Genomic DNA, 24,323 nt, shown 5'->3' with positions numbered 1-24,323 from the left:
TCAGCTGTCACTGCCCCATCACTGCCTCTAGCTTACCTGGCCATACTTCCTTTAATGTTCCCCCCCCTACCCCACCCACCCGCTGCCCTAGCCCTGGACTCACATCTTTCTCTAGTTGCTCTCCTATCTCCCCATATGCCCTCTCTGAGCTCATTATGTCCATGAGATCCGCTTCCTGTTCCCTCGACCCTATCCCCACTGAACTGTTGGCTACCCGACTTCCCTTCCTATGCTCCAGGTTAGCTAATATTGTTAACAGTTCTCCCTCTTCAGGTGTGTCCCTCCCTCCTTTAAATCTGCTGTCATCACCCTTTCCCTCAAAAAGAAAACAATCCTTGAGGCCACTGTCCTTGCAAACTAACATCCCATCCTCCTCCAACTGTTGTTCAGCTGGGTAAGACTGCTCTCACCTGCTGGTTCCATTCTTAGCTATCAAATCATAGCCAGAGACTCATTTGAAGTGACTTCTCTTTCTGCCTCTGCAGCAATACCTCCAGTGTGCCCCAGCGATCTATCCTTGAACACCTCCTATTTCTCATCTATGTGCTGCCCTTCAGCCACATCATCTGAAGCCCAGAAGGAAAAAACGGTTGGGACCAGTACTCTTGTTTCCCAGTTTTTACTAGTGTTCCGTTTTAAGGAATACAAGACCAGCTCAGACCAGGACTCTTATTTCCTAGTTTTTACTGTTTTTTTCATTCTGGAAGGCACATATGTATGTTGACGACACCCAGCTCTACCTCACCACCATCTCTCTTGACTGCTCTACTGCTGTTAAGTTATCAGACTGCTTATCTGACACCCAGTACTGGATAAGCAGAAATTTCCTCCAATTAAATATTAGAAAGGCTGAAGCCATTGTTTTTGGTCCTCACTCCAAACTCCATTCCTTAGGCATCAACTCAATCCCTCTTCCTGGCAACAGTTTGACATTGAACCAGCCTGTTCATAACCTTGGTGTCACATTTGATCCCATGATGAGTTTCTGACCTCATATTTGTGCCATCACTAAGACTGCTTATTTCCTCCTCTGTAACATCGCTCAATTTTGCCTCTGTCTCAGTTAACCTGATGTTGAAACCATTATTCACGTCTTTGCTACCTATAGACCTGACTGTTCCATTGCACCCCTGGCTGATCTTCCACATTCTACCCTCCATAAACTTGTAATCATCCAAAACTCTGCTGCCCATGTCTTAACTCAATGCCCACCACAGTTGAATATCCCACCACCACTTAACACCTAGACTGCATTGTATATGAAGGTATCTAACTCTCACCAAGTCTCTTTCCTCTCCCCTGTGCTCACTGACATACATTGGAACTCTGGAATTCCCTGCCTACACCTCTCTGCCTCTCTATCTTACTTTCCTCCTTTAGACACTTAAAAACCTACCTCTTTGACCAATCTTTTAGTCATCTGTCCTAATATCTCCTTATGTGACTCAGTGCCATCCTTTTTTTTAATAATGCTCCTGTGAAGCGTATTGAGATGTTTCATTATGTTAAAGGTACTATATAACCATAAATTGTTGTTTCGTATAGAAGGTTAAAGGTGATCTAATTGAGGCCTTAAGATGATTAAAGGAGTTGATAGGGTAGATCGAGAGGATCTATTTCCTCTGGTCCAGAAGGGGCATAACCTTAGAACTGGAACTCAATGCTTCAGGGGTGATGTTATAAAACACTTCTTTATGTAAAGGATAGTGGGAAGCTCCTTCAAAAAGGTTTTGAGGCTAAGTTAATTAAAATCTTTAAAAGTGAAACATATTTTTGTTGGGAAGGATAGTAAGGGATATGGAGCAAAAGCAGGTAAATAGATTTGAGGTACTGATCAACTATGATCTAATTTGAATGGTGGAATAGCCCCAAGCAGCTGAATGAACTAAACCTGTTCCAATGTTTCTATGACTTGTCCAGCACTAACAAAACAGCTAAAAGCAGACATTTCCCTATGTATCATAACATTTCTGTTACTTTTAACTTGTATCTATTCAATGAGATACCATATATACACCACAGGATACAGCAGACAGCTCATCGCGGAGAATCTTCGGTTTTTCCGTAATCATCTGCAGTCAGTTTTAAACAAGTGAATTTCATTTTCAACGTTCTCAATCTTTACACCTAACTTACCTCGTGTTCAATTGAGAATTTACTGGCAGAATGCTACACTATTAAACAATAGCTTATAGCACACAAAAAACAGATAATTTTACCATGATTAGGAACACATAAGTTAGTCACTTACCAGTTGGGTAACCTATGACTTCCCACAAGTCAGCAAATCTACAATCAGCACACATTAGAGCTGCTGTAGAAATTAGTACACACGTTTGTTGTGGTTTTATATTTCCTGTCGAAACACATATGTAATTCTCTGTGGATTCATGGAAAATTATTTCACTGGAAAATATAATGGATGTCAGCCTTGACTCAGTGGTGGCACTCTTGCCTCTGAGTCAGAAGGCTGCAAGTTCATATCCCAAGCCAGGGACTAAAGCACATTGTCTAGGCTAAGACTGCAATGCAGTACTGAGGGAGGGCTGCACTGTTAAAAGTGCCACCTTTCGGATTAAGACTCGCTGTGTCTAAGGATTCTGCAGTTTTGAAGGGATTCTACACACTGAATCTCAGTTCTGGGATCGCACCTCGCTCCAGCCAGCAGACATTGGGCCAAGATTGTTTGCATTTGGAACAGCTTAAACAGTAAAGGGTTATCTACTGCGAAGTTTAAGCAGGAACAGAAATTATATATTAGAGTCTGGAGGGTCTCACTGCAAGAGTCCACTGCTGAAGCTAAATACTGTAGGCTGGGCTGAAAAGAAAAAGTCCATCCATGAATAACTCCTAACAGCTAAAAGAAAGTTATAAAAAAAGTTTTTTTCACTGGTTTGCTTACCCTTTGAAGCAGGCAACTACATTTCATGCCAAAAAATGCTGTCCTATGGGCAGAACATACCAGAAAAAACCAGAGCGAGCTCAACAGCACCACGATTGCAGTCAAGCAGTAACCTATGATCAACAAAGGCATTGGTACTGCAACTCAGCAAAATTAACTCTAAAAGAGCTGGACGAAACTTGTATAGCTGTCCACAACTCCAGATAGCATTAAAAATGCTGCAAAAAGCTAAAATATGACCCCAAAGTATCCAACACTCAATTGGAAGGCAATGGATCTCCTATCTCAATTTGCATTACCCAGACAATGCGTCAAGCTGTGTTTCCTGCACTTCAATATTTCTGAACCAAATAAACAAGTAATTAAAATTGTTGTAGGCAACAAAGACCTCTACAAATTCCATATGTTAGGTCTTTCCGGCGACCATTTGAAAAAATCCAGATAAAATATGGAGATCAATTACAAGTGAAGCTTTACTTCAGAACACACCATCTGAAATTCATGTCTTTTAAGCAACAACCAATAGGAACCATTGATCAATTCATGAGTAGATGCAGAGATGAGTGGTGTGATTGAGATGTTACGGCAGCAGAGCTAGTCAACAGAATAACTGAGCTTTTGATAGCGTCTATACCAATGGAAGCATTCCAAAAAGACACCTTGGAACAACCCAAATGTTGCATCATGGAAGCTCTACTACAAAGCGGACACAAGTACAAAGCCATATTAATGGGTAGACAGAGTCTAAAGGCTATGCATAATTTGTCCACCATTTGCACATAGCCAATACAGGCAAGCCTAATGAACAATGCAAGTGGTGCACCCAATATGTGCACCCAGAAAATGCCCATCTTTCAATGCTGTATCCAAGTCATATGGCACCAGAGGACATTGGAAGTGCCAGTCCAGAAAACAAAGGCCAAAACAAATGGCTCAACGTCACTAGAGGACACAACCAGAGATCACATGGGTATAGCATTCCAACCAACCAAGAGCATGTACCAAACATCAAGACAAGTCCCACAAAATGTCTAGTCAAACTACACAGTCAGATGATGAAGATGACTAAACCATTGACACAATGAACAAACATTCAGAAAGGTGAACTTCAAAGAATGTATTGGCACTGTGGTACCAACAGAAGCCCTTGACACCATCCGAGTTTAATGCCCATAGATGAAGGGTCACCATAACCTATACGCAAAACTGGTTATCAGTGCTGGTGTAAAACATCCTTTCACTTAGTACGCTGAAATGAATGTACCTGTAAAAGTGGCAAATGATGATTTAACCAACCAACACCAAACTAACCACATACAATGACTCCAACTGCATCCCTAGCGATCCATTACACTTGAATGTCATTCCAAAAACTCAGCCTGGTCACGCCAGATACTATATGTTGTGGATACCACAAATCCAGTGATTGCAGGCCTATCAGCATGCAAGGACCTGTCCTTGGTCACCATTCATAGAGTCACCAAGACAAAAATGAGGACCACAAACCACATGGAGCTCCATTGGAAACCCTGTGCTTACACTGGGAGAAGATCCCCTGACTCTGCAATGCAGATAATCAGCCGACAGGAAAAAAGACAATGTTTGAACCGAATATGTATACCTACTCTGAATTTGCAAACTACATACTCTGGAACCAATGCAGAATTGCTATTTGGCAGACAGGTGCGGGCAGACCTTCCCAGTCATCACTTGTTGATTCTCCCAGGAGTACAAGGTGTATTACTCAAAAACAAAAGGGGAAGATAAGAGATACACAACCGGCATGGGGGTAACAAGTTACCCAACCTGAACATCAGACAGAAAGTTTGAGTCCAGCACCTAACTGATGGCATATGGAATCCAGCAGAAATCATCACCATATGCCTAGAACCAAGGCTGTATCAAATATGAAAGCCAACTGGCATGACAGTGCAACCTAACAGATGCCAAATCAGAACAATGCCACAGTTAGAAATGCCAAGCAGTCCTATTACAACTAGAACACGGTCTAAAACACAACACAAACAAAGCTCCAAATAGCATTCTGAAAACTATAGCAGCTTCCAACAAGGATCATTGTAACTGAAGCTGGACAGAAAAGCAAACCACTGATGCACAGAGTTACACAGCACAGAAGCAGGCCCTTTGGCCCATTGTGTCCATACTGGCCATCAAGCACATATCTATTCTAATTCCATTTTCCAGCACTTGACCCTAACCCTGAGAGACTTCAGAGATTTGTAAATTCATTACTCTATGCTGAAGTACATTCAGACACTGTGTTATTTCATTTTGCTGTCATGTAAATTGTCTGATTCTTAAGGGTAGACCTTTAGTTTAGAAAAATGTGAGGCTGTTGCGATATGATGTGCATATACCTTTAAGGAGCATATCTTACACTACTGTCAATCGTTATACACCAACCGAATGTGATGTCATAGTCCCATGACTTGAAGCAGTCTGTAAGCAGCAGTGGTCAAGGTCAGACTTGTGCCTCACAGTCTCCCAATGAACATTATCTGTATATAGCCCATCTTCAAATAAAGAACCCACATTATTCTTTCACCAACCCTTGAGTATGATTGGTACATTTACATTGAGAAGAATAACATAACAAAGCAGTGGCACACAGATGCCATCACTTGAGTGAGCATTTGGGCAATTGTTTGGACCGTTAGACTGCTGACCCTCTTCTTCTGCCTGTTCCATTCTACCAAAGGCATATGGCAACTGCAAGCCCAGCATCGGTTGCCATATGCCTTTGAGAACCACCCTCCAGAACCAGTTACCATCTCCAGGCAGCACCTGGTGCCATTAATTGGGTGCTGAACTTGCCTCTGGCCCAATTAGGGCTGACATAGCGCAATGTCAGGACCCAGTAACGTCCAGGCATCGTGTTCCTGACCCCAGATTGAAAACTTAACCTGAACTACTTAAACCGGTGTGAGCAATAACACTTAAAACTGGCATAAACTTGTGAAGATAATTAATCAGTACATGCAGCACTTTTGCTAAACCGCAAGCCCCTCTAAATCTTGACATCAAATTTTAGAGCTGAAAGTCAATCATATAAACCAGTTTTCTGACGCTTTATTTATTGAAGCAATAAAAAAGTTGCCTGTACAGCAAAGTGAAAGGGGAAAGGATATTTTCATGACTGCTCATTTAGAGTAACATTGGTATTTTTACAGAACAGAAGCTGGAACTGAGAAAGAACCTGCTGCAGATTCCAACAATGATGAGACTATGATCAATGAAAATTCAGGAGTTCAGACGCTCCAGATGAAAAGACGAGCATTTGAAAAAAAGATGACGAACGAGAGCAGTGACCCCAGTCGTGTACGTCGGCACAGCCTGGGCCAAGCGTCAAGAGAGGAATGGAAAGCAATGCGATTTAACAGGTGAAAGTCTCATTATTAAAAGACATTTAAAAGTAAATTTCTATAACCCAACATTATTAGTCATAGACATATTTGGAATTATTTGTACAGTAAAATCTGCCCTGAAGCCTGGAATAAAACAGAAAATGCTGCAAATTAACAAGTCCGTCAGCATCTGTTGAAGTTGATGTTTTCATTAGACCCTCATCAGTTGTGTATTTTCAGCAATTTTTTTCATTTATTTCAGATTTTAATCCTAGCATTTTTGTCTATTTCATTTTTGTGTGTTATGGACACCTACGAACTAGAAAAATTACAAAATTCCACTGGGCTGCATTTTATGCGGGGGAGGGAGGATAACCCCATCTTTTTGGTGCAAAGGTCAGGGGCGAACTCAATCTGCTTGGCCAGATCACTTTGCAGCCATTGTTACGTGGCAGGACCATTAATTGGGTTGAAGTGGGACTTGCACCCCCATCAGGGAGGAAGTCCTGCCTCCAGGAGCTGCCACCCAATCAAATGGCCAGCAGTGCTCTGGTCCCAGCAGCGCTATGGGGAGCAGAGGCTGCTGGAGGGACTGCAACCTGTCTTTGAAGAAGAAGAGCCTATGGAGCCCAGGCATAGCTAGGTTTGGGGTCTTGCCAGGGCCAGGCCGGCAAAGGGGGATGGGGGGTGAGAGACCAGGGTCAGCAGAGTGAGGGGAGGTACAGAAGCATAGAGGGAAATACCTTATGGGGGGACTCCATTGGACAAAGGATGCTGAGCAGAAGGCTAACAGCAAGGCCACTAGGACACCTGGCATTGGCATCACCTGCCATGGTTAAAATACCAGCAGCAGATGGAGGAGGCCCTTAAATTGCCATTAATTAGCCACTTAAGAGCTTTACTTGGCTCACGGGTGAGTGAGCCGCCCGATGCCTCTAATACTGTGGGTAAAATACCCAAGGGGCTGGGTGGATAACAGGCACAATGCCACTGCCATGGCATCCAATTTTATGTACCCGCACCTGTCAACTTGTCTCCGTGGGAGGGGTGGGTGTAAAATTCTGGCCAATGTTTCAGTTTTGCATGATTGTTCTATTTGCCAACAAAGATTAGAGGATTGATTCTTACAGGATATCTGTTTATCAGGAATAGTGATTTTATTAATTGCATAACTTTCATCATCAGCTAACTATGTCTCTGGATCACAGGGGAAATAACTGGAAAAATATACTTGCTCATTAGCATTTCACAGTGCATGAAATGTATCTTTTGCTTGTTGTTTCCCAATCCAACTTGGCACAGTTTTTCAGCTTACCCTTTTAAAAACATGGATGTGATATCAATGTGTAGTACGATTAACATTTAGTAAGTTGGATCTAAGCCACAATAAGACACATTACTTTGTGTCCAAGGAAAAAATAGAATTCTAATATTATCATGCTGGCAATCATACTGAATCTTTATTTGAAAAAAAAATGCTCTAAGGTGATATGGCAGTGCAGAACGCTGATGTTGTAAATATTGTACCAGAGATTTGAAGAATGTGGATTTGTTCCTATGAAGCCCACCTAACAAGATGCAAGCCTCAGGCAGTGAAAAGCAGGAAGAGGAAGGCAGGCTCTTCCACATGGCAGCCCTTAAACAATGAGTGTAAAAACATCCAAGATTTATTTACTAGTTTATTATTAATGCCAATGAATAAAATCTTGTTTATTTGTTGCACAGTTTCTGTAACTTGCATATGATTAACTTAGATTCTCTTATATCAAAGTACAAATTGACCCCTACCTGGAAGTGCTGTAGCAGATCAATATAACATGTGTTACTATTCAGAGAATAAACAACACCATTTGGCTTTAATTGCTATTTTAGCCACATGTTAAAAGACACAAAAACACAAGCATATTTAGGATTCATTTTGAAATGGTCAATCTGCAATGTTCAGAAATGTTATGTTGCCTTCCAGTAGAGCAGAGGCTACAAGATGTTCAAAGCACTGTGGGTTTCCCATGGACCTGTCAATTCTATAGAAATAAGTTTTAAAAAAGATCAGGTTAGATGATATGTAGTTGCTGAATGATGGTGTTATTGTTTTGAGCACTCTAAAGTTTAGTGAAAAGCATCCTTAGACATCTGTTTATTTCTATTCCACTGGGCCATGTTCATATGTGGAAGCATTGAGATAGAGGGCATGAAATGATGGACACTGAATATAGACCACTGGTGAGTGTAGGACTGGAGTAGTCTCACGATGCAGTTGGTATCATGTTTAAAGCATTTCATGACAGACCACTGTGGTTACCACAGGGAGATACTTATCACATGTCCACTAGTTTTACAGGAAATCGCAGGAAAATCCTGGGGGCATAGGGTGTTTCATGTCTTCCTTAGAGACACATATCAATGGTTATGGCTATTGGTACTGCTGGTACCTTGCCATTGGCCGCTGAATCTTGATGCTCATTTCCTTCATCCTCAGAGGAGGAGGCAGAGCATTTAATGCGGTCATCTGTCTCCAGTGCTACTCCTTCAAGCCAGGCTGTGCACAGCACAGCAGACCAGCAGGAGACCCTTTGTGGGGTATATTGCAGGGCTTCCTGGAACTGTCTAAGCATCGGAACTGCATTTTCAGCAGCCCAATTGCCTGTTTGATGGTTGTCCTTGTAGTCACATGGCAGTGGTTGTAGATGTCCTCTGCCTCTGTCTTGGGTTCCATGCAGGTGTAGGCACCCATGTCTTTAGTGGATACCCCTTGTTATCCAGCATCTAACCATGAAGGCATTTGGGTGCAGTGAAAAGTTTAGGCTCCTGGGACTGTACCAGGATGAACAAGTTATGGCAGCTTCCCTTGCACACACCTGCAGGATCCTTTTGTGGTAGTCATATACTATATGAATATTCAGTGAGTGAATCACCTTGCTGTTAATAAACACACAAATACCTGGCTGCTCTCTGATGCTGCATGTGTGCAGTCTATACCTCCCTCGACCCGGGTGAATCCAGTAATAGTTCCAAGTCCAATCACCCTCGTGGCCTAACTGGTCTGATTGGTGCGATACCTAATGTATTGCCCTGACTGATATACATCGCTGACTGAGAGATCCCGCATATGTCTCCAGGCAATCAATTCTGAGATGTATAAGTTGAGCGCCACAGTCACCTTCACCTCCACAAGCAATGGGTGCCCAGCACATTCCATTGGCATCAACTCCTCCTCCAGCATTCCACACAGCTCCGCTACCACCTGCCTGGACAGACACAGACTTTGGAGACATGGGTCCTCCGATATTTCCATGAAGCTTTGAATTAATAACACCTTCTTCAAACATTAACCTGCTTTATTGCCCTTATGCACTGTCTTTGTCTGCCCTGTTTGCATTCCATTGCATCCTCACTACCTGAGAGACACCCTTCTACTAACAGCCTTCTGTACTGACCTTACACTCTGCAATACCTCTAAAGGTCCCAACCTTTGATTCTCTGAACTAGGCCTGTCTGCTTTTAAATGCAGTAAAACCCATTGGCTGCCAGCACACTCACCTCATGCTGAGCTCTTGCTTCCTTTGGGCAGACGGGCCACTGACGCTCCATGGAATCCTGTGCCCCATGAAAAATGGTAAAGCCTGTATAAAATTGTGGTCAATTGGCTGCTTAACAGGCTCAGTTGGCTGCCTACCACCACCAGATATGCTCTCGATCCTGCTGTTGGACCACTCTGGGAAAATTGGCCAGCAGCAGAAAGAATTTGAGGATGCGCTCCAACGCGTTCCTCTATCATTTTACGCCCCCTGCCTCTAAGCCTATCGCCAACAAGGCTGGTAAAATTCCACCCATAGAATCAGAAAAGCTTTCATTGCATGAATGCTTTGGCTATTTTGTGATGCCAAACACATGATTTATATGTTGGACAGCTTCCCAATGTTGTAATTTCACTCAATTATTCTATCCTATGATTTCAGTTAATGGTCAGGCCTTGAAATCCTGGCCACTGACTACCATTCAAAATTCAGAGGATCCACTTAGAAAACATAAAGCCAAATACTTTACTCAAAATTGTTAATGGAAACTTGTCCACATAAACAAAGTAGACTTGAGATGTCACAACTGGTTTGAGGATACAGGAACAGTAAAGTCATTAGGTGATCAGCTCTGGCATGTTGAGATTAAACTGGTACAAAAAAATCTACTTTTGAGATCAGGCTGGCCAAGTAGTTATGGTTGCAGAGAGTTAAAAATTTGATAATATATGCAAATTGAAATTAAGCTTTACTAAATTTAATTGCACACTTATGATAAATTTCCACAGTTTGGATTAAAGTAAAATCAACCCTGAATCATCTAATTCTTCCCAATGCAGCAGCAAAATTATGTACCTGCTGTTGTGATATTGCTTTGCACTGCAAGTCATTTAACGTTTGGATTAACATACTGCTGAATATGTAAATAGTTTGGTATATGTTATCACAGGAAGTGATACAACATAGGATATAGTAGTTGGAAAAGTATTGATCAGCAGGTAACAGATGAAGAGCCCTCTTGGAATTCTGTTGTTCTCCGATAAAGAGCTCTTCATTTAGATTGCCAATCATTATCATAGTGTTTGGTACATTTGCGTTAAGAGCCAATAACACAACATAGTGGCAGTGGTGCACATTGTGACAGTGATTCGCATTTAGTGGTAGCGATCACAAAGTGGTGACATTGGGAAACAGGAGGAACCAAAAGTATTGGATAACACTGATAAATGGTTGGAAGAAGCAGCAGCAGCAAAATTTAGGATCAATCCGAAAATTGTCCTTGAGAATCGGTACTCTGACAGAGTGAGTATGTGAAGGGGAGGTGTCTTGAAATGGTAACCGACCAGAAAGGGAGTGTTCTGGCGGAAGTGGGTGGGAAAAATTGATCTAAATTGGGGCAGTGGGACTGCAGAACCATTGAGCATCGTGGGTTTTTCCTGCCGACAAAAGCTTCGTTGGAGGACCCTGCACCAAAATGACAGAACTCGAGCCATGGCAGGGGCCCAGTCCTAGAGCTGCAGTAGATCTGCACTCATTTTTTTTTCTATTGAGGAAAATTTATTTAAAAGGGAAATCTTGGAAAAGAGGATTCTTACGATGCAAGAAATTTTGACACCATGACAACAAATTATCCAGTTATGAATTGGAAGGCTCCAGACATGCACAACAAAATCAGATTGTTTGGACAGCATATGTAATTGTGTCTACTAGACACAGAGCCTGACAAGCAGGCAATAAAGATAAAGTTAGTGACTGGCAATGATGGCCTTCATCACATCAACACTTCTGGACTGTCAGAAGCAGTAATGAAGGAACTGCCTAAACTCAATGCTGGAGGATCAGTTAAGAGTTAAGGTCAAATTTAGAATCCATTGATTTGAAATGATAGCCCAAAGAAACTATTGACCAGTTGGTTAGTAGATGTTGGGAGAAAGGCAGAGATTATAATTTTTCAGATGCAGAATTTATTGAGGGAATAATGGAGCTGGTAATTGCATCAATCTCAATAGAGGTATTGAACAACACTTCACCAACACTTGGATTTTTGAGGCTATAGCAACCAGAGGAGACCTGGAAAGGCTGCCCCCTAAGTTGTCTCACTCTTACCTGGAGGTCCTTCTGTGGAATCTGAGGAGCTATAGTGAGGTGAGCTTGCCCAAGGACAGAGGGAAGAGGACAACATCTCTAACCAAGCAGGCATGGATGGAAGTCAGCAGCCCAATGTGGCACCTCCATTCTGGGCAATGTACCAAGAGGATCTAGAACCTCAGCAGGTCATGGCAGGTGTGGTTTAACACTTCCAGGTGTCATGCACCATATTTTGACTTTCCCAGCATTCTCCTGCACAACATTCTGAAGAACAACACACTTTGCAGCTCCACTCATTCCTCTCTTTCCTCACGTCCCGATCTGAACATCCAACACCCAAACTGCCCTCTCACACGCATGCCTCAGTTACCCTTCACAGGTGATATCCTTCCTTCTTTTCCACACAAGTTATTGTGAGCACTCGCACCTCTCTTGCTTTCTCTCCTTGCAAGAGAAAAGAGCACACAACATGGCAAGAAACATCAGCTGCTCTCATGCCATGCTGAAAGGCTGGCAGCAAGGAAGTGCAGCTGAAGGTGAATGAAGTGTCAGGCAGGAGAAATGCCTTCAAAGATGTTGGCAATCATCTGTCAAGCAGTGAAAGTTCTCTCTGAGAGAAGAAAGTACTTTGAAGAGCAGCTTCTGGATCTGACCATGGCTGTAGTTCTTCAGGTGCGCTGAACAAAGCCTTCCCAGCCTGTCAGTTTCACTGAAGAAGATCTCTCACTGTGCCTCCATCTCAGTGACCCTAGCAAATTGCAAACAGGTTGGGAAGTGAGTCACCTGACTTAGAAATCCAGCACTCGGTAAAATTAAATGTTAATTGCCTTCTTAACTACCTCAGCCACTTCTTAATCACTTGTTTGTCAAATTCAAGGCGGTTCCCTGCTCACCTTTAATCCCACCCCAGAGAAAACTTGAACAGGGTACAATGACATTGTACGTCAGTGTCTGGGACTTTCACACTCTGTAGACCCTGGAACCTGCCTCCACTGGCCTGGGAAAATTCTGCCCATGGCTTTTGATGAAGTTTGGATTTGTACACCAGTATGCAATAAGGTACAATGGGTTGTCTAGATCAAATGGCTGGTCTCCAGTTATTAAAATAATTTATATACTTCTATCAAAGTTTCCAGTAGATGATTTAAATTATCTTGTGAAAATATCAAAAACTGCACTGTTTGCCTATTAAAAGGGAAGAGTCTTTTTAAGATAAATTGCAGGACATCAGTCTATAATATAAACAATAGTTAAAGTGCTTACCTAAAACAAGAGGTCACGTATCTTTTGATGTGAACCAACTTTTCATTGTTTCTTTGATTCAACTTCACAGACCTTTGAATATATTCTCTGAAATACAGTGAGGCAATCTACATGCAATATCAACTAAAATTTTGCAGATAATACATAATACTTGTATTAAATAATGTCTTATCACATCAGAGGCATCTCCCTGCTTTCCATTGCAGGAAAGATCATTGCAAGAACTGACTTATAAAACTTGTTGAAGAGCTATTCCCTGAATCTCAGTTTGGGTTTAGGCCATCAAGAGGCACAGCCAACATGATTTTTATAACTCTCCAACTACAAGGAAAATGTCGTGAACACCATTAACCTCTCTACATAGCATTCTTTGACTTGACAAAGGCCTTCGAATCTGTGAACCATGAGGCATTCTAGAAGATCGTGCTGAAGTATGGATGTCCTCCAAAATTCAATACCATCTTTCACCTGCTTCGTGATGATATGCGAGCAGTGACCTTTAACAATGGATCCATTACAGCCCCTTTTGAGGTTAAGACAGGAGTCAAACAAGATTGTGTCCTCACCCCAACACTTTCTCAATCTTCTTTGCTGTCATGCGCCATCTGACTAGAAACAAGCTCCCTGCTAAAATGCAGCTTGTTTATCGAATTGACGGGAGTAAACAATTTAATCTCTGATATCTCCAATCAAAAACCAAGATCACCCTGACTTCAGTCATTGAGCTCCAATACACTGCAGTAGAAACATAGAAATTTTACAGCACAGAAGGAGGCCACTTGGCCCATTGTGTCTGTACCGTAAGTGCTATGTCAGAAATGGATCTCCAGAGAATAGATGACATATTTACTGAGGCATACGAGAAGACAGGACTAACACTTAACATTCAGAAGACCAAAGTCCTCCATCAGCAAGCTCCAAGTGCACACATTGCAGACCCATTGATTAGGATTCATGATGAGTGCCTGGAAAATGTGGAATACTTTCAGTACCTTGGAAGTTATCTCTCACAGAAGGCTGATATTGACAAAGAAATTCAGCATCACCTTAAATGTGCGGGTGCAACCTGAGGAAGTGAGTGTTTGAAGATCGCAATATCAAAGCTAAAACAAAGCTCATGGTCTACCATGTCATTGTGATCCCTACCTTACCTTACGGGGCTGAATATTGTCAATGTACAGAAGGCACCTGAAAGCACAGGAGCCATATCATCAGTGCTGGCTGTGGAAGATCTTACCTATTAAGTGGGAGGACAGACGCACCAAAATCAGTGTCCTCTCACAAGCACGCACCACAAGAATTGAGACTATGATTATCCACCAGTAGCTTCATTGGGTTGGTCATATAGTTCAGATGTCAGGTATCAGGCTCCAAAGCAGGTAGTCTTGTCCCAGCTCAGTCAAGGCAGACGCACAAGAGGAGGACAGAAGAAGCACTTCAAGGATGTGCTGAAAGCCAACACAAAGAAATGAAACATTGACATCAACTCCTGGGAGACCATCTCCCTGGATCAAACCAAATGGCAGCAGAGTGTGTGGGAAGGATCCCAGCATTTTGCAAACCAACAATGACAAATTGAACATGAGAAACGAGACCGGCGAAAAGAACACGCCATGACCCAAACTGATAATACACGACCAGACATCCAATATGATGATAAATGCCCTATGTGCCATAAAGTCTGCAGATCCCAAATTGGCCTCATCAGCCATCTTTGGATTCATAGAAGACAATCCATAAGATCATAAGGCATAGGAGCAGAAGTAGGCCATTTAGCCCATCAAGTCCAGTCTGCCATTTAATCTGTCTATCTCAGCCTTGAATATATTTAATGACCCAATCTCTACAGCCCTCTGCAGTAAAGTATTCCACAGATTCACTACCCTCTGAGAGAAGAAATTCCTCCTCATCCCTGAGTTAAATGGGTGACCCCTTATTCTGAGATTCTGCCCTCTGGTCCTAGTCTCCCCCACAAGGGGAAACAACCTCTCAGCATCTACCCTGTCAAGCCCCCTTAGAATCTTATATGTTTCATAAGGTCACCTCTCATTCTTCTAAACTCTAATGAGTACAGGCCCAACCTACTCAACCTCTCCTTATAAGAAAATCCCTCCATACCTGGGATAAACCTAGAGAACCTCCTCTGGTCTGCCTCCAATGCCAGTATATCTTTCCTTAGATAAGGAGACCAAAACTGTTCACAGTATTCTAGGTGTTGTTCAACTAGTTCCTTGTACAGGTTTAGCAAAACTTCCTTATTTTTATACTCCATCCCCTTTGAAGTAAAGGCCAACATTCCATTTGCCTTCCCTATTACCTGCTGAACTTGTATGTTAGCTTTTTGTGATTCATGCATGAGGACCCCCAAATCCCTCTGTGCTGCACCTTTCTGCAGTCTTTCTCCATTTCAGTAATATTCCTTGCAAGCGAGAGATAGCCAATAATAATAATCACATCATCTTAACCGTTCAAAGCAGTCACAAAAATTATTTTTGAAATACGGTGCTGGTTTATATGATTATTATTATTAATCAACAATTCCATTGTTATTGTATCATGCAATTACCAGGATGGCAGAAGGCAAACTAGATGGGCTTTGATCTTTTCCAGCCTAGTAATTCCTATGGTCCTATGATGATAGTTGTGAATGGTTTGTGGTATGGTTTCCAATTTAACTATTATTTGGATTTCTCTTCGGGTAACTTGTGGCCTGCTCTGGATTGGGAATGTTTCCCACTACTTATGAGTGACTTAGGTCTAACTCCAGTGTGTTTCTTCAAAAACTCCTCTATTTACACTATAGTACATTCTAAGCTTCTTGCTAAGTCCATCTCTCTTGTACAGACTATTCCATCTTCTCCGTCTCTCGCACATTATTGCTGATGTCACTGCTACATCATGGTACAAATCAATATCTCACTGCCATAACTATTAAACCATTATTCTACAGTGAAAGCCATTTTGTGCTAAGCAAAACCCCACAGACACCAATGAAACAAACAACCAGTGAGTCTGGTTTTGACATTATGGCCAGAATCTTCGGGTCGGCGATTAGGGGTGGGACCCGCTTGCCAACTTGTAGAATGACGCGCGGTGATATCGGGCATGCGTCCCGACGTCACTGCGCATCATTCAGATCCTCAGTTTGGCGGGCATGCACCAGAGTCGGCTGCGCATCTGCTGAACTGTCAAAGGCCACTTAATAACCAATTAAAATAATTAACTGAGCTGCCCGTTCAACCTTAAGGTTGGCAGACAGGTGAAAAGCCTAGGCGGCTATCACATTTATCATGAAACCTCATCTACAGGCAGGATGAGGTTTCGATAAGTTTTTAAAGTTTAAGAAAATTTTTTAATAAAATTCATTGACAAGTCCCAGCTCATATGACGCTATCACATGAGGGGACATGTCCTAAATTTTTTTTCCTTTATTAAAATTTTTAAAATTCAAACTAATCTTCCTGAAGCAGCTCTGTGCTTCAAGGAGATTTCTGTGCTCCTTCACACGCATGCGCGAAAGAGTGCAGGCCCCAACTCAGCCTGCTTCCCCCACCCGCACAGGGAGCGCTCAGCGCTTCCGGGTGCAAGTCATGCTTAGTGGGCCTTAATTGGCCTGCCCACGTAAAATGGCGGTACGCAGCCGATCACGAGCAGCGATTGGCTATGTGCCTGCCCATGCCTGCTCCTGCCCAACTCCCCCGACGGGGAGAAAATTCTCCTCTATTAGTTGAGGGAATGATATTGGCCCAGAAACTGGAAAAATCTCTGCTTTGTTGAAAAATACTATAGGATCATTCATCTCTGTCTGGCCACTGGGTTAATGCAATGAGTAGAAGTTGTGTGTGAAAAGAATACACAAAAACAAACTATCACTGGTGTCCAGTTGAAAATTGAGAATTGTGAACATGGCCATAAGGTGGTATATGTCAACTTGGTGACACTGAAAGAGGAGTGGGGATAGAGTTCAATTTAAATACAGAAAACATAACAGTGAAGCGATCCTGCCCCATTCCCCATATTTTTTTTTAATGAAAATTCTGAGATGCAAATTTGAGCGCCAAACAACAGAAAATAACCACATAGTCACGGAAATCCTAATGTTAGGCTGGAGCTTTCCAAGTCAGCCTTTTCAGCCCTTCTCAATACATTCCCTCTTAAGCCACAGCACGAATGCACCAAAAGGGCCACAGTTTTCACAGGGCCACAGTGTATGTTGTCATTCCTATTGTTTTTATTGAGAAACCTGTAACACATTAACCAGAAATTCTGTACCTTTTATATTTTGAAATCTTTTTCATGTGTAACATGTTCATGTTAAGGTAAATGCTTTCTTTAATCTCTTCACAATGGCAGGTCAAAAAGCCTTGCTCTTCATGCAATGTATACAAAGTCAATATGCTCTGAAAATGATGAAGGAGAGAATGGAGATTTTACAACAGACATCACCTTTTCAGACAGGTCACTCAGTGAAGGGAGTGTTAAGCAACTTTTGGCTCAAGAACTTGATGAACATAAACATCAGTTGCTTTCTCTTTCTCACTTTGATATTACACCGAAGGAAGCAAGAAATTCCTGTGATATCATCAATAGTAAATCTCAGGAAAGTAGTACAGAAAATCTGGTGTGTAATGTGGAAGCAAAGGATCAACTCTATCTGCACTTGAAAGCAAATATTGATGAAGTGAAGGCATTTTTTTCTGAAATGGTGAAGAGGATCCCCATCCCAGATCAGTGTGTTATTGAAGGTAAACCAATAAAATAATAAATTCTTTCTTTTAATCATAGCTCAGATGGTAGCATTCCTGTACCTGGATTAGATGGTAGTCAGTTCAAGCACATTTCAAGACTTGAACTGACATTCCAATGCTGAAGCAGGGCTGGATTTTCAGGGATGCTATTATTTGGAGGAAGTGCTTTGAAACATGATGAAATGTAATATAAATACAAATTTTCAACTTGTCTTCTTTTGCATGTAACACACACTTACAGTAGTGCATTTGTGGTTCTTTTTTGAATTATTTGCAGATACCAGTTAGTTAACTCTGTTTAAAATGATTATCAGCCCTAGGATTATAATCCTTAGGCTGATAGTTCACCACAGTGCCTTATTCCCATTTGTCTCCTGCAATAGACTAAAAGGTGCCATGGTACTATTTGAAGAACATTGGATGATTTCAACTAGCCTCTTGGCTAACATTTATTCCACAAAAATAAACACCAAAACAAATTCACTGGACATTCATCTCATTACTATCCATGGGACTTCAAAACTAAATGACTGTAAAGCACTTTGGGACTGTCCAAGGATGTGAAAGGTACTATATCAATTTAACTCCTTTCTTTATAAGTGGACAAGCCAAGTTGACCACTTAATATGTTTCAAACAAGGAAACAACAATTGACACTTGTTCTTTTTATTAATGGTGCCTTCCTCTCAGTGGGGAGAATAATTATAGTTGCACTTATCGTGGTGGTATTGGGCTCATGCGCAATGTCAATCTGTTAGCTCAGAATTAAAACATCAGCTGTTTATGATGGAATCCTCCTTATTATAGCCAATTTAGTTTTATAATCAGCTACATAATAACAATATTAACAGTAGAATTATGAGAGCTTAAAGAGAACAACTTTGATTATTTATTTTCAAAAGTCTACAAAAAATGGATTTTAATTCGCAAACCTGCCACATAGCTTATTTCCAAACTTTCACATGCTGCCCATTGTAGTGATGGAATACAAGTTTTCACCCATTATTCCATACAGGTAAGTTCCTGATTTTGCCAGGCACACACTGAACATTTCTTTGCAGGAAGCAGCAGAAAAATAGTTCACCTGTTTAGCCTTCTATGTCTCCTAGCCAGTCAATTACCTGTCTACTCCTTCAATCAGGAAATGTTGTGTAGCAATATACAGGGGTTTAGCGAGAGCAAAAATAGTGTTAAAAATTGCAATTCTGAGCAATTTGTCAGTGTCTGTATTTTCAATTGCTCTTCCCTTTTCCAATATCAACTAAGGTTTTACTTATCTGATGCACTGGAGCAATTGTGTTTAGTCGCTGACCAGAAATTTGTGATCTAGGAGGTCTTTCCTTTTAGCTGTGATTGATGTATGCCTGGACTCAGTTTATGTTATATTAAATGCAAATGTCAAATAAGCTGGATGTGCTTCAGCAACTATGCATCACATCAAAAGAAGCGCCTTGTGACATTTGACTCCTGTTGTAATTGAGTTTTTTCCTGTTGAAGCAGATTCTTGCCAAGAACCAACCAAATTTTTGCCTTGAAGCGATACAGTTTGGGCTCTTCATGAAATGCTTGAAAGGAACATAGGAAAAGGAATAAGATATTTACCCACTTAAACCTGTTTCATCATTCAATGAGAACATGGCTGATCTGTGCCTTAATTCCATGTACCTGTTTTTGACCATCCTTAATACCTTTGGTTAACAAAAATTGATCATTCTCAGATTTAAATTAATAATTGACCTAGTGTCAACTGCCATTTGCAGAAGAGAGTTCCAAACATTTACCATAGGATGTGAGCGTCGCTGGTGAGGTCATCATTTGTTGCTGATCCCTAATTGTCCTTGAGAAGGTGAGCCACCTTTTTGAACAGCTGAAGTCCAGTGTTAGTCCAGTGACATTACCAGCATGCCTCCATCTCCCCAGAAGGCATTCGATAAAGTTCCTCATAAAAGACTGTTAGCTGTTGTACACTCAGTACTCCACCCGCAGTGTTGTTAGGTAAGGTGTTCCAGCAGTTTGACCCAGGGAAATGAAGAAATTATATATTCCCAAGACTGGTTGGTGCATGACCTTGAGGGGAACTTGCATGTGTTTGTGTTCCAATGTGCTTTCTAGGTGGCAGGATTGAATGTTTGGAAGGTGCTGTCAAAGAAGCCTTGGTGAGTTTGATTATTTTCTATACCTGTCCATGACATTTTAACAATCTATGTACAAACACCCTTAAATGTCTTTGGACCTCCCATTGTTTCCAGCTTTTCAGCATTAACAAAGTACTCTGATCTGTGCTTTTTAGGTCCAAAGTGAACAACTTCACACTTGCCTAAATCAAAATACATTTTCCATGGTTTTTATGATTCACTTAGTTTTCAATATCTATTTGTAATTTTATGTTTCCAGCTACATTGCATATAATGTTGTGTCATCAGCCAACTTGGATATGTGTCTAACTTTCCTGTCATCTAACTCATTAATGAATACTGTGAATAGTTGAGGCCCTACCACAGATCTCTGTGGGACACCACTAGGAACTTGCTGCTTTTTAGAATACCTGTCTACTATCCCTACTTTTTGCCGCTTTCCACTCAGCCAATTTTCTAACCAGGTCAATAATTTGCCTTAAATTACATAAGTTTCAAATTTAGCTAACAATTTTTTTGAGGGGCTGTATCAAATACTTTCTGGGGAGATAGTGGTGATATCATTGGACTAATAATCCAGAGGCCCAGGCTATTGCACTGGGGATGCAGGTTCAAATCCCACCATAACAGCAGTGGAAATTAAATTCAATTAATTAATAAAATACAATTAATTAATAATTCTCAAATTGAAACTTAGCCTAAGTTATGGTGACAATGAAACTATCATAGATTGCCTTAAAAACCCATCTAGTTCACTAATGTCCTTTAGGGAAGGAAATCTGCTATCCCTACCTGGTCTGGCCTACATGTAATTCCAGAACCACAGCAATGTGGTTGACTCTTAAATGTCCTCTGAAATGGCCTAGCAAGCCACTCAGTTGTACCAAACCACTACAGAGAAGTTAAACAGGAATGAAAGCAGACATGCTACCCGGATTCGACCTAGGCATTGGAAATGAAAATGACCCTATCGACCAGCCCTTAGAAAGTACTCCTTGCTTTGGGGACATGCTAACATCTGCGGACAGGAGAGCTGTCCCATAGGATGGTCAAACAACAGCCTGAAATAGTCATATTTGCCGAATCATGCCTTATAGCCAATGTCCCAGACACCATCATCACTACCCTTGGATATATCCCTGTTCCAGTTGCATGCCACAGACCCACCAGTGGTTGGGGGCACAATGGTATACAATTGGGAGGGAGTTCCACTAGGAGTCCTCAGCATTGATTCCAGACACCATGAAGTCCCATATCATCAAGATCAAACATGGGCAAGGAAATCACTTGCTGATTACCAACTACTACCTTCCCTCAGCTGATGAATCAGCGTTCCTCCATGTTGAACACCACTTGAAAGAACAACTGAGGGTGGTAAGGGCACAGAAAGTACTCTGGATAGAGAACTTCAGTGATCATCACCAAAAGTGGCTTGGTAGCACTGCTACTGACTGAGACCTGAAGGACATGCCTGCCAACTAAGCCTGTGGCAGTTGGAGAAGGAACCAACAAGAGGCAAAATTCTATGAGACCTTGTCCTCAGCAATCTACTTGTCACAGAGGCAACTGTTCATTACAGTACTGGTAGGAGTGACCACCACATGGTCCTTGCGAATACAAAGTCCCATCTTCACATTGAGGAAGCCCTCCATTATGTTATGTGGTAATTACAATTGTACTAAATAGAATAGGTTCAGACCAGATATTGCAATTCAAAACTGGGCATCCATGAGGCGCTGTGAGCCATCAGCAGCAGCAGAATTGTATTCAACCATGTTCTGTAACCTCATGGCCCAGCATATCCCTCACTCTACTGGTTCAATGATGAGTGCAGGAGAGAATAGCAGGAGCAGCACTAGGCATACCTAAAAATAAGGTGTCAACCAGGGAAAACTACAACACCAGACTACTTGCATGGCAAACAGCCTGCTATAGATAGAGCTAGGTGATCCCACAACCAACTGATCACATCAAAGCTGTGCAGACCTGGCACATCCAGTCGCGATTGGTAATGAACAATTCAACATCTAACAGGTGAAAAAGGCTCCACAAGTATACACATCATCAGTAATGAAGGAGTCGAACATACCAGCACAAAATTGAAGGCTGAAGCATTTGCAATCATTTTCAGCCTGAAGTGCAAAGCAGTTGATCATCTTGGCCTCCTCCTGGGATCCCCAGCATCACAGATGCCAGCCTTCAGCCAATTCGATTCACTTCATGTGATATTGATCCCATTTATACATAGCTAGCTTGGCCTACATGCAACACCAGATTCACCTTTGTGAGTGAATCTTAACTGCCCTCTGAAATGGCCTAGTAAGCTTTTTGGGTCAAGGGCAGATAGGGAGAGGCAAAAAGCACTAGCCTTGACTGTGACACCCTCATCCCATGAAAAAATAAATAAAAACATTAAGAAATGGCTGAAGGCACTGAATACTGCAAAAGATATGGGCCCTGATAATATTTCAGCAGTAGTACTGAAGACTTGTGCTCCAGAACTAGCCGCAACACTCACCAAGCTGCTCCAGTAATCTACAGCAGTGGCATCTACCCAACAATGTGGAAAATTGCCCAGGTATGTCCTGAATACAAAAGCTCTTGATCATCAATGAAGGTGTTGTCGATAGCGCTAGCAAGTGGCAATAACCTGCCTACTGATGCTCAACTTGGGTTCCATCAGAGTCACTCAGTTCCTAACCTCATTACAACCTCAGTCTAAACCTGGAAAAAAGAGCTGAAATACAGAGGTGAGGTGAGAGTGACTGCCCTTGGCATCAAGGCAGCATTTGACAAGTGTGTCATCAAAAAGCCCTATCAAAATTGAAGTCAATAGGAATCATGGGGAAAACTCTTCAGTGGTTGGAGTCATATCCAGCACAAAGGTTATGGTTTTTGGAGCTCAATCATTCCAGTCCCAGGTCATCACTGCAGGAGTTCCTCAGGGTAGTGTCCTCAGCCCAACCATCTTCAGCTGCTTCATCAATGACCTTTCATCCATCATAAGGTCAGAAATGGGGATCTTCACTGATGTACAGCGTTCAGCACCATTCGCAGCTCAGATACTGAAGTTGTCCATATCCATATGTAGTAAGATCTTGGACAACATTTAAGTTTGGGCTAATACGAGGCAAGTAACATTCACCCTACACAAGTGCCAGGCAGTAATCATCTCCAACAAGAGAGAACCTAACCACCTACCCTTAACATTCAATGGCATTACCGTGGCTGAATCCCCCACTATCAACATCCTGGGGATCTTCATTGACCAGAAACTGAACTGGACAGGCCATATAAATACTGTGGCTACAAGAGCAGGACAGAGACTGGGAATTCTGTTGTGAGTAACTCACCTCCTGACTCCGCAAAGCTTATCCACCAGCTACATGGTACAAGTCAGGAGCGTGATTGAATACTCTCCACTTTTGCCTCAATGAGTGCAGCACCGACAACACAGTGGATGTTTCTATAGAAAATAATGTTATGCTGTTTTGAAGAAGATGAGAAGGAAGAACTGAGGTATGCAAAAGAAGTCTTATTTCAGCAGAGAAAGATTGCAACAACTGTGTGTGTATTCAAAGATGGAATTGGACTTTTCAAAGGAACAATATATTACATGGCAGGGGAAGCAGAAGACAAGGTGCAAAACTCCTGGGCAGGTATAGCACTGCTAGTGGCTGTGAAAGGCACTTCACCATGAACTTTTATTCTTCTGACTCATTTAGGCAGTCACAGAAACATTAGTCAGGAACATTAGTCAGAAACATTAGTCAGGAACATTAGTCAAGCTATAATATACAAATGTATTAAGCAAGTGGCTGATAAATTGTTTCACAGGGCTAGGGATATTATCTGTTTTCCCTCACCAACTACCAAAAGTATGAGACAGCACTATATATTTTTTCCAAATTGCAGGAATGAGTAATCTTAATAAAAGGTAATATTTTTCAAGCATTACCACAACAGTGGAATATTCATTGTCCAGCATCACCAACACTGAAGAAGCTTGACACCATCCAGGATAAAGCAGCCCACTTGATTGGCACCCCATTCATAAACATTCACCCCCTCCACCACCGTCACACAGCAGAAGCATTGTGTACCATCCAAAGGATGGACGGCAGGAATTCACCAAGGGTCCTTGGACAGCACTTTCCAAACCCACAATCACCACCATCTAGAAGGACAAGGGCAGCAGATAGATGGGAACACCTCCATCTGGAAGTTCCCCTCCAAGCCACTCATCAACCTGACTTGGAAATATATTGCCTTTCCTTCACTGTCGCTGGGTCAAAATTCTGAAC

At 41.9% G+C, this 24,323-nt stretch overlaps 1 protein-coding gene across 1 annotated transcript in view; it reads left to right on the top strand.

Moving 5' to 3' along the window:
* veph1 (ventricular zone expressed PH domain-containing 1) overlaps nucleotides 1-24,323 on the top strand; it is a 244,254-nt gene that overhangs the window by 151,069 nt on the left and 68,862 nt on the right. Inside the window, exons 7-8 of the mRNA XM_041178084.1 lie at nucleotides 6,094-6,303; nucleotides 17,490-17,881. Coding sequence (XP_041034018.1) covers nucleotides 6,094-6,303; nucleotides 17,490-17,881 — 602 coding nt within the window. The remainder of the gene's footprint in view (nucleotides 1-6,093; nucleotides 6,304-17,489; nucleotides 17,882-24,323) is intronic.

Source organism: Carcharodon carcharias, chromosome 2 (genome assembly GCF_017639515.1).
Source record: "Carcharodon carcharias isolate sCarCar2 chromosome 2, sCarCar2.pri, whole genome shotgun sequence".
In the NCBI taxonomy this organism is placed as follows: Eukaryota; Metazoa; Chordata; class Chondrichthyes; order Lamniformes; family Lamnidae; genus Carcharodon; species Carcharodon carcharias.
The sequence above is the reverse complement of the archived record's forward strand: the minus strand, read 5'-3'. Positions and strand labels throughout refer to the sequence as shown.